This window comes from Xyrauchen texanus, chromosome 12, assembly GCF_025860055.1.
Source record: "Xyrauchen texanus isolate HMW12.3.18 chromosome 12, RBS_HiC_50CHRs, whole genome shotgun sequence".
In the NCBI taxonomy this organism is placed as follows: domain Eukaryota; kingdom Metazoa; phylum Chordata; class Actinopteri; order Cypriniformes; family Catostomidae; genus Xyrauchen; species Xyrauchen texanus.
The window spans coordinates 10,573,660-10,585,964 of record NC_068287.1 but is presented as its reverse complement, the minus strand read 5'-3'; the positions used below and the strand labels follow the sequence as shown (position 1 = coordinate 10,585,964).

Sequence of the window (12,305 nt, the reverse complement as noted above, 5' to 3'; positions counted from 1 at the left end):
AGACGGTATCCACGCGTAGGATTCACATCCCAGAGTGCACAGAGCTAAACCTTCACTAATTTATTCATGCACTCATGTTAGTTTTGGACCGTCATAACCAACCTTATATAATATCCTCTGCTGCAGATTTGCGTGCTTTCAGTGCTTTTACACAGTAGCCAACTGAAAATGTGTAAATCACCAGTAAAACAGATGCATTGGTTGCCAGTAATTTACCATAAAAAATACAGTTACTTTGTTTCAGGCTTTACATTTTGACTTAAAGGGATAGTTCACCCACAAATGAAAATTCTCTCATCATTTACTCAGGCCATCCAAAATGCGTTTGACTTTATTTCTTCTGCTGAACACAAACCGAGATATTTAGAAGAATATTTCAACTCTGTATGTCCAAATAATGCAGTAATGTATTTTAATATGCATATAAAGACAGCATAAAAGTAATCAATATGACTCCAGTGGTTTAATCTACATCTTCAGAAGTGATATGATGTGGGTGAAAAACAGATCAACATTTAAGACTTTTTACTGCAAATGTTCTGCCCTGTAGATGGTGATATGCAGAAAGAATGCAAATTGGCAAAAACAAAAGAAGAAGAAAGTGAAAGTGGAGATTTAAACTTAAAAAGTTTATCAAGAGTGGTCCTTCAAGGAGCAGTAATGAATACACATGTAAACACAATGCACAGTGTTACACAAACACAAAACACCATCAGGGTAATACATTTGAAATTAAAACAATGCAATAAACATGAACTAAACAACATTATAGATAACACTGAACACCCCAAAGTACATAACTGAGTTTAAAAATAAGAAAAAACATAACTATTCCAATAAAATATAATGAAATTTGATGAGTCACGCTGGGACTTCTGGGAATGCAGATTATTATTTTCACCATAATTTTAACAATAGATTACTGTAAAAATGACATATATTCTGTTGTTGAACATAATGTTTTTCCCAATAATTATACTGTAAATCATACTTTTTACATCGAAAAAAAATACATAAATACAATATTTTACAGTAAAATTACATGTATTGTCTTGTTAAATATATGATCATTTTTAACTGTAGCCTATATGTTAAAGTAAAACTGACTCTCAAACCTTTTACCAGGCCTTTGTACCTCTTTTTGAATTTATTTATGATAGTCCTAAAGACCTTATGCAACTACATTTTTGCATTGAAAAAGCGTTTTCAAGGAAATTTTACTATATTAAAAACCAAATATAAATTTTTTTTTTTTTTTACTCTTTTATTTTGTAAACAATGGCAGAAACGCCAACTTGTGGTGTTTCTGGTCAAAAATGACCGGCCCATTAAAATATATATAAATGCACTTTATGTGTGCAAGAACACATGCACATAAGTGACTTCACAACTTTAAGCAATACCTTCAAAATCAACTGGCTCAGACAATTCTTTAACAATCCAACATCACATGAACTTTATTCCAAAATTTTCTCTAAAATCGGTGGCTTGAATTTTCTGTTATTATGCAATTATAATATTAGCAAAATCCCAATCAAACTGTCCAATTTTCATAAACACATGCTTTTGGCTTGGTCTCTCTTATTTAAACATAACTTCTCACCTTATCGTTATTACATTTGGAATAATAAAGACATTCTCTACAAAAACAAGTCTTTATTTTTTGAAAACTGGTACAGGAATAATATTGTACTTGTTGGCCAACTCTATGACACAAGTGGCAGACTGTACAGTTATTCAGATTTCTTGCGGAAATTTAAAATTCCTGTTTCAGTCAAAGAATATGCAATTGTCTTTGATGCAATTCCTTCTGGTATCAGAATGCTGATGGGAGGCATTGATTTACCATGGCCACTGATTCACAATATGGATTTATCTGATACTGCTGTGGGGAGTTTATGCTTTTCTGTGGTGCACCACATTAAAAATAAAACTATTAGGACATTATACCAGAGGGATATTGTTACTATTCCTTATATAATCCCATATTGGAACAGGATAATAGAGAATGTCCCTTGGAAAAACGTTTGGTCTTTGCCTTTCAAATATATGCTTAATAATAAAGTGAGAGAAGTTACGTTTAAATTAATTCACAGATTCTACCCAGAAAAGTGTGTGCTTAAGCGGTATAAACCAGATATTGAATCTGAATGCTCTTTCTGTAAAAGGTCAGATGAAGATATTTGCATTTATTTTGGAAATGTTCGTACACAGAAAAATTCTGGTCAGATGTCCTTGAATTTATACAAACCCTTTTCGTTACGGATTTCTCATTTTGCTTTAAAGATGTTTTCTTTGGTGTGTTCGACCTCAAGACGGACAAGGAAGGAAAGTATTTCATTATTAATCTTTTATTTCTACTCGCTAAATATCACATCCATAAATGTAAGTTCAGGGGCTCTAAACCCTTCTTTCCTTTGTTTGAGAGTGAAGTCAATGAATACTTGGACTCCATAAGATATTCAAAGAACTGTAAAGCTCTGAAGACTGTGCAGACATATTCAAATCTTGTGACATCACGTGACTGAATGAAATTGGAACTTATAACTGTAAGTGATGCTATGAATTGGACTGCTTGTTGATTAGCCTTCCTGGACTTTGCAGACCCCACTGGATATGATTTATTTATGTATGTACTTTATTTATTTATGTATAGTTTATTTATGTATGTATTTGTATGTGTTTGTAACTGCAATTGCTGTCAAGAAATAAAAAAAACACATGCACATAAGTGCTCATCAGATGATTGGCAGGCTCCTGAACACTCATATGTTTTTTTGCTAGCCCCGTCCATTTATTTCCAATGACCAATCATGTTTGACCGGGAACACAACAGGGCTGCGTTCAGCGCCGAGAAAACGTTGCACAACGTTTTTTAAACAGAAACGGTGATGCGTTGAACGCACTGTTCTGATGACGCAAGAGTTGCAACTATGGCAGCTGAGAAGGCCATTCTTTGTGAAGAATTTTCGGAGCCTGATGAAGTCGGTATAAATATGTGTTTAATACTGCAAAATATGCCCGATGTTACAGTTACTGCACTTGCCGCCCAGAACACGAGAGAACTTCCCAATCGAGTGAAGGGATTTGTGGAAACTGAAATGGAAGCACACATCTTACCTAATTCAGACTAAAACATCTATTTAGCCTCACATACTGACTTGATTTGTAGTTCATACTGTTTTAATACCCTGTATTTTCTTTCTCATTTTTAGGAAAAGCACTTAATTACCATTGTTTATTTCTATACCAAATGTCATACACTTGCAATGAAGCTAAAAATATAGCCTAAACAACTACATCATTATGTTGATATCCTATATTTACAATAAAACTTACGACAAACATGTCTTCTAATATCCTCAGTTGATGCGTAAACCGAGCTGCATCGAACACATTGTGTGAGGTCACTTTAATTCCGCGTGCTTTATATACATGTTGCTGCTGATTGGACTGCAGTTCTGACACACCCACCAAACAAGAGAAAACGCATCTCAAACCCCGTTGCACACCGGTGCACGCCGTTTCCAGGAAACATGACGTTCAACCCGGAAACCGTAGCAAAACGTTGCGCACCGTTTTGAACTTGAACGTGCCCCAGGTGTAACAAAGTTAAATAAAACCAATGAAATGTAAAGAAAATTGTCAAAATTTTTTTGTGTGTTTTTAGATACCATATGCCAACAAAGTCAAGGAATTTTATTCCAAATGGAACATTTAAATAAAAGTTTGTCCGGGTCGAAATGACTGGAACACATAATTTGAAATGTGCCGGAAAATACACTGTGGTGGGAATTTTCATGACTTCCGAAAAAATGACAGAAATCTCCTGTGGTGTATGTACATACACATTGATAGTTCTCAAATGTTTTGAGACTTTATTTTTAAGTTCAAGATGAATAAACACCTTTTTATGTTTTATTTTTACACTTGAAATAAAGAAAAATACTGAACTGATTTTTCTGAATTACAAAAGCAGTGAAGACAAGCAATTCAACCCCAAGACAACAGTCGCATGTGAAATCAGGAGTTAACGTATATACAGAATGTTATTTGCATATTTTAATACAGGTAAACTAAGTAAATAATATCAAAATAAGAGAGATAAAAATGATTTTATCCCACAGAAATACATTAGAATGCTTCACATCGACCATTTAAAGCTTTACAAGGTATCGTGTTATTCTCAACATTATTCATCATATTTTAGCTGTTGAAACAGTTCACTTAATAATCAATATTGATGTAGCATTCAGTTCACTCTTATATATTATGACGTTGGTTACATTTTACATTTAGTTATTTTGCAGGTTTAATCTGCAGGCTCTGTAGCTCCACTGGAGAGGACACTCCAGCGCCATCGCAAGATGTCGACTCAACACGGGAGGGGGCAGTTACCGGTTATAAGCTCGTCCGATTGGCGAAGGAAGCGAGCGCCAGGGGTCCCCTTTGACGGTGGGAGAGGTCATCGCGCCTCATTGGACAGCCACCGCCCGCCTTAAGCTGGGCAGCCCCCAGCCAGTAAGGTGCCGTCCCGCCATGGCTCACCTGCCCCACTGGGTGCGTGGGGATTAGAGAGGCATCTCTCGAAAAGTGGGCCACTAAACACTTGCACCAGGCAAGTCAAAGGAAGAACCAAGAAAGAAGCCTCCAGCTCTTCGTTTCGCTAGCTGGAACGTCAGGACTATGTGTCCAGGACTAACCGCAGACCTTCTGCAGATCGACGACGCTAAGGAAGACGGCCGTCATTGACAGGGAACTATCACGCTTGAACGTCGACATTGCCGCCCTACAGGAGACCCGGCTGGCTGACAACGGCACCATCAAGGAAACAAACTACACTTTCTACTGGCAGGGAAGTCCCCAGACCAACCCAGGCAACATGGTGTTGGCTTCGCTGTGAAGAACACACTTGTCAGTTTCACCGAGCTCCCCACAGCAGGCACAGAGAGGATACTCACCCTCCGGCTGTCAACGTCTTCTGGCCCAGTCAACATTCTCAGCGTGTACGCCCCAACCCTCTGCTCCACCGCCGAGGAAAAAGATGAGTTTTACCAGGCCCTAGATGAAGCGATATCCAGGTGGCCCAGCACTGAAGGCCTTTTCCTCTTAGGAGACTTCAATGCAAGAGTAGGAGCTGACCACAAGGCTTGGCCCACCTGCCTCGGAAGCTTTGGGAGGGGGAAGATAAACGAGAACGGCCAGAGACTGCTCGAGCTCTTGTGCCACCACGGCCTGTGTGTGACCAACACCTTCTTCAAGTGTAAAGAGATCCACCAGGTGTCATGGAGGCACCCCGATCCCGCCACTGGCACCAGCTTGACCTGGTCATCACCAGAAGAGCGGATATTGGTTGCGTCCTCCTCACCACGCAGTTACCACAGTGCCGACTGCGATCACGGACCACGCCCTCGTAGCAAGCAAGGTGCGCACTACACCCAAAAGGTTGTACCACTCCAAGAAGAAGGGTCGCCCACGCATAAATGCCTGCTGCGCCAGCAATCCTGAGAAAACCCAGCAGTTCATCAGCAGGCTGGAACACGCCCTCAGCGAGGAGTGTCAGCAGATGACACCATCGACTCCAAGTGGCCCCGCCTCGCGACGCTGGTTTACAACGCCGCCATTACCGCCTACGGGAAGAAGGAGCGGAAAAATGTCGACTGGTACGAGGCACACTGGGAAGAAATGGAGCCCGTGACTGAGGCAAAAGGAAAGCCCTTCTGGCCTACAAGGCCAATCCAAGCCCTAGTATCTTACAATCCCTCCGGACTGCCAGGAACAAAGCCCAGCAGACCGCCCGCCACTGCGCCAACACCTACTGGCTAGACCTCTGCAGCAGCATACAAAGAGCTGCCGAGACAGGAAACGCAAGAGGGATGTACGAGGGCATCAAGAAGGCAACAGGCCCAACCCCCTCCAAGACCGCCCCCCTCAAGTCCAAGACGGGAGAGGTTATCACCGACCAGGAAAAGCAGATGAAGCGATGGACGGAGCACTACCTTGAGCTATACGCTAACGCTGAACGTGGTGACTGACACGGCTCTCAACGCCATCCCAGACCTACCAGTCATGGAGGAGCTAGATACCCCACCAACCATGGACGAGCTCAGCAAAGCCATCGACTGCCTTGCCTGCAGGAAGGCGCCAGGGAGCGATGGAATCCCTCCCGAGGTTCTAAAGAGCGGGAAACCAGCCCTGCTAAAACCACTTCACGACCTCCTCTGTCTCTGCTGGGAACAGGGCTACATCCCCCAGGACATGCGAGACGCTAACATTGTCACCTTGTACAAGAACAAGGGAGACCGTAGTGACTGCAACAACTACCGGGGCATCTCCCTCCTCAGCATTGTAGGCAAAGTGTTCAGCCTGCGTCGCTCTGGCCCGCCTGCAGACCCTCGCCTCCAGCGTCTACCCCGAGTCCCAGTGCGGCTTCAGGGATGGCCGATCAACAGTAGACATGATCTTCTCACTACGCCAGCTGCAGGAGAAGTGTCAGGAGCAGCATATGCCACTCTACATCGCCTTCATCGACCTCACAAAGGCGTTTGATCTGGTCAGCAGAAGCGGACTCTTCAGGTTGCTGCAGAAGATTGGTTGCCCCCCGCACCTGCTTGCAGTGGTCACGTCCTTCCACGAGAATATGCACAGCACAGTATGCTACAACGGCGCAACATCCGAAGCCTTCCCAGTCAGCAGTGGAGTGAAACAAGGCTGCGTCCTTGCGCCCACACTCTTTGGTATCTTCTTCTCCATGCTCCTCCAATACGCCATCAAAGACTGCAGCGAGGGTGTCTACATCCGCGACTAGGTCGGACGGCAAGCTCTACAACATAGCCCGTCTCCGTGCCAAGACCAAAGTCACAGAGGTACTCATTCGTGAGATGCTCTTCGCTGATGACGCATCCTTGACTTCACACACGGCAGACGGACTCCAGCAGCTTGTCAACTGCCTCTCACACGCCTGCAAGGAGTTTGGATTGACCATCAGCCTGAAGAAGACCAAAGTCATGATGCAGGGAGCAGAGACCCCTCCAAACACCGCCATCGACGGGTACAGCCTGGACGTTGTTGAGAACTTCACGTACCTTGGGTCCACGATCTCAAGTTCGTTATCCATCGACCCTGAGATCAACAGCAGAATCGCCAAGGCAGCCGCAGTCATGGCCAAGTTAAATCAGCGAGTGTGGAACAACTCTAGCCTCACTGAGACGACCAGACTGCGCGTGTACCAAGCCTGCGTGCTCAGTACGCTCCTTTATGGCAGCGAGTCATGGACCACCTACGTAAGGCACGAGAAGAAACTCAACAGCTTCCACATGCGGTGCCTGCGTCGCATACTGCATATCAAGTGGCAGGACAAGATCCCCAACACCGAGGTGCTGGAACGAGCCAACATGAGCCGTTTGTATGCAACGCTCAGCGAAAGACGGCCGCGGTGGCTTGGGCATGTCAGGAGGATGGACGCAGGCCGCATCCCCAAAGACCTCCTCTACGGCGAGCTGGCTGAAGGCACCAGAACCACAGGGCGCCCAAATTGCGCTTCAAAGACGTCTGCAAAAAGGACTTGAAGCAATGCGGCATTGCCCCCAGCGCATGGGAGAGACTGGCTGATGATCGCTCCGCTTGGCGACAAGCAGTCCGGCAGGTAACAATCAAAGCAGAAGCGGCACGAAACGACACTGCCGTGGCAAAGAGAGCTAGGCGGAAGCAGCGGCAACAGCAGCCTGACCAGCCATCCCCCTTCTGCGCCCAGTGCGGCAAGGACTGCCACTCTAGAATTGGTCTGTACAGCCATTCCCGGCGGTGCAGATAGACGCACCGAGCTACACCATCGTCTCCCGAGACGGACGGTTGCCGACGACGACGACATTTTACATTTAGTTATTTTGCAGGTTTAATGTTGGTTGAAAAAATCCCATCATACAGAATTTACTCATTTATTTTACCTGTAAAAAAAGTAATAGACATGCGTTTAGAGCATTACTTATCATCTTGAAAAAATTATTGCCCTCGTGATATGAATATGCCAAGAAAATATATTTTTAGTAAAATGTTTTACTTGAAAGTTTTTGGGGAATAAGAGATTGAGCACCATTTCGAGCACGTGTGTCAGTTGATGACACGTACTGCACTAGTCGCACTGAATTGCCTCTACTGGACCAAAATACAAAGTTAAAAATGCAAGAATGTCTCCTCTCATCACACAGAAGACAATGGATGCTGTGCACAGGAACATGGAGCGAAGCGGGCAGATCCAGACGACGTTGAGGGCGTCCATGGCTCGTGATCGCGACCTGCTGGACGGTAATCTATGACGTGTTTCCTTTTTGTCCAGAGACAATTAATGTTCAGGTCGTAGATGGATCTGATGGTGCTGGCACTGTCTAGAGAAAATGTATGATTACAGCTGCTGAAGAAATAAATAAAAGTATGCACTAATGTATACAGGAAAACAAGACATTGAAGGGATAGTTCACCCAAAAATGAACTTCTTTCATAATTTTCTCACCCTCCTGTCGTTCCAAACCAATATAACTTAGTTGTTTTTCCGTTGATCATGAAAGGAGAAACTTTTAAAGAATTTTTACGCAGGTCTTGCTTTACAGCTACAGTAGATATTACCACATCTGTTAAGCTCCGAAAAGGACATGAAAAAAATGTAGTCCATACAATGAATGTGCTATATTTTAGGCTTTGGCATAAACATCCATATTCCAAATACAGATTTTGTCACTACACAATGGAGATACAATGTTGTTTTGCCATTACAGATGTTGACGTGTCCAAGGTCAAAACGTGAACTTTGACGGAGGTGAAGATTATCAGTGAATACAGACTTATATTTCTGTTACATTTTGCAGACAGAGCTGTTGTATGGCTTCAGAAAACTTGGAATATAATGCACAAGTTACATGGACTACTTTTGTGTTGTTTTTTGTCCTTTTTGGAGATCGACAGACATGGTCACTATAAACTGTTGTTGAATGGCAGGAGCTGTGTAATGATTCTTCAGACATTTCGACTGTGGTGTAGTGCAGAAAAAATAGGGTTTGATACGACATCTGGGAATCTTCATTTTTAAGAAACTCTAACATCTTTATGTCAAAAGCCTTAAAAAAAATCACTGATTTCTTTGTCATTATTTTTAATCAGATTTTGGATTGAATTTCTATTGTTAGGTGTTTATTTTTTAGAGCTCAAACACTGTTAAACACCATATTTATTTGAAGTAGAAACATTTTGATTATAGCTTGTTTGTGAATGTAATTTTTGTACAGGACTTTTAGAACATTATGGTTAAAATGATTTGTGAGATTTGTGAGAAAAATAAATAAAATTGTATTAAATTATGACTAACACATCTCTTTATTTATACATGTTCTTTATGGCAGTAAAGTAAAACTCCATGGGAACTTTTTTCTCTTAATGGTTTTATTTTACAGCACATTACCATCTGGGACAATTCACCTCATTCATTTTGCAAGCACAATTTGAATTTAAACTGACCTGTATTAGTAACATTGACTGCATTGAAAAACATAAAGATAAGCATCACATTGTTTTTTTAAATAATATTCTCTAGTCTGTAGCCTTGATTTCATATCGGTTTGTTTATGAGTTCATTTTCAATATATTTTATAAGATTAACATTTTTATTAAAATACAGAAAAGAAAAGCAGCAATACACGGAATCAACTTTAAACACCCACCACCCCTCAACAAACACCCCTGTGGTCATATGAGCACATACTAGAAAACAAATCAAAAATATATAAAAATCACACACATTAACAACTACCCCGCTCTTTCAGTAATATTTCTAACATTCTTCAATCACCCAACAACAATACACAAATATTTTTATTATAGCCAAAATAACATGTCTAGGAATTGATAATAATAATAATAATAATAAAAGCTATTTACAACCATATTTATTAAAGAGATAGTTCACCCAAAAATGACAATTATCTCATCATTTACACTTATACCATCCCAGATGTGTTTGATTTTCTTCTGTTCAACACAAATATTTTTTATATATATATAAATCTCCACTTTCACCTTCAGAATGTTAAAGTGGAGATTGATAGTTAAAAAAAAGGATTGGAATATTGATCTGTTTCTTACCCACACCTATCATGTCACTCCTGAATACTTATATTAAACCACTGGAGTCATATGGATTACTTTTATGCTGCCTTTATGTGCTTTTTGGAGCTTCAAAGTTCTGGCCACCATTCACTTGGATTGTATGGACCTACAGAGGTGAGATATTCTTCTAAAAACCTTGGTTTGTGTTCAGTAAAAAAAAAAAAAAACTTTCTGCAGGAATTTAATGTTAGGTTATTTCTTTAAATACATTGCAAGATTATCAATTTATTGGGCTTCTGTAGTGTTTTTCTTTTGAATGAATATGGTTTCAAAACCGTAAAACCAACTGGACATTTGTGTCATATTGTGTAGTTTGGATTGGAATCATGTCTCCTGTATGTTCCTGTCTGTATGCAGTACAGCAGCAGCCTCCTGGTCTTCCTCCACAGCTCTGGTTTATCTTCACCACTGGTTCTCTGGCCGACGAGGTGGTGGACGTCTGTTCAACAACAAACCCGCAACCAAACCATAGAACAGCAGTGAGAACTTCATTTATGTGCTGTACAAAGTGAAACGTGTACATTTACAGTCAACTAAATAGGTTCTGATGAGTGAAACTGGAATACACCAATTAAATAAATATTGATTTAATTAATATATATATATATATATATATATATATATATTTATACACAGGCTGAAATTTGAGTCTGTATTCATTCACTGATTACATCTCAGTACTCAGAAACCCAACCAGGATGACTTAATGCCTTGTTTTTTTTGTGTATGTGTTTTTTAGTCCACTAAAGAAACTTGATCATGACTCGTACTTTTAAAGAGGGTTTATGACCTTATTCACTGCAGCAGCATCTTTAATTTTTGATGGTAATGACAACAAGGCTGTGAGACATAGACGTACTCTCGTACTGTCTCCTCAATGGGTTATAAGTTTTTTTTTTCACCCTCATTTTGAGGGACGACTTCACCTCCCGTGCTCTCCCATCTGCCGCCTCTATCTGAAGTTATGAGGGACCACACGAGGCACGGTAGGGCAGAGAGGTAAAGATGGAAGAATCTGAGGATCTTCCCACACAGCATCCTAGCGAGTACAGTATTGATGAACTCCAGACCTCTATTGGAGATCACAGTCTGGTCACATTCGGAAACTGGTGCATGCCCTAGTCGTCTCGTATCCAGATCAGAGGAGCTGCAGTTGTAACGAAAGTGGACCATGTAGAGGAGAAGGTATATTTAACATCATTATTCAATCCATGGTCTGACAACAGGTCACTCGATCTCTGCCCATGATGAGCCTGGCACAATGCCTCCTCGTGTGGCGCGAGCAGCATCACCTTTCCCCAGAGCGACATATGTCCCGGGCTGCTTTAACTGTGGAGTAGACATGCTGTCGTGCCAGGGACGAATTGGGAAGTATTAGGGAAAGCTGAAATTGATCTATTCACCTCCGCAGAGACCGCCCACTGGCTTCTTTGGTACGCCATTACCCAAGCCCCACTGGGTGTGGACGCCTTTGCTCACAAATGGCTGGCGAAACGCAAATATGCATTTCCCCCAGTACGTCGTCTCCACTCTGTCATCTGCAAAGTCAGAGAAGACAAGGAAACGGTTCTGTTGGTCGCACCGAAATGGCTCAACCAGTCCTGGAATTGATGGAGATATTAGACGACCCTCCATGGGAAATACCACTGAGGAGGGATCTCCTCTCTCAAGTGCAGGGCACGATTTGGCATCCCCAGCCGGAGCTGTGGAACCTACAATTGTGGCCCCTGAACGGAGCACAGCCAACGAGACAGAATTGCCTCAGTCGGTAATAAACACCATTTTACAGTCTAGAGCGAAGTCCACAAGACGCCTCTCTGCACTAAAATGGCGCGTTTGCAGATTGGTGCTTCTCACGTGGCAACGACCCATTGAATTGCTCCATAGCGGAAGTTGTTAGATTCAATCAATTGCGGCTGGACACAGGTCTTACTCCATCAACGCTTAAAGTCTATGTAGCGACTATCTCTGCATTTCATGCCCCAGAGGCTGGCTCATCTAGAGGCAGACATGATCTGATCATAAAGTTCCTTGGGGAGTGAGGTGCTTGAACCTCCCCTGGAACAGTCCCAACGTGGGATTCAAATCTGATGCTGAGGGTGCTCACAAGCCCTCCGTTCGAACCATTAGAATCTGTTGAGTTGCGTGTG

General features: G+C 42.1%; 1 protein-coding gene across 1 annotated transcript in view; it reads right to left on the bottom strand.

Moving 5' to 3' along the window:
- Positions 1–9,408: 9,408 nt before the first annotated feature.
- Positions 9,409–12,305, bottom strand: part of LOC127653151 (dynamin-2-like) — a 72,518-nt gene continuing 69,621 nt past the window's right edge. Inside the window, exon 20 of the mRNA XM_052139707.1 lies at positions 9,409–10,594. Within this exon, the coding sequence (XP_051995667.1) occupies positions 10,558–10,594 (37 nt within the window). The 3' untranslated portion in view covers positions 9,409–10,557. The remainder of the gene's footprint in view (positions 10,595–12,305) is intronic.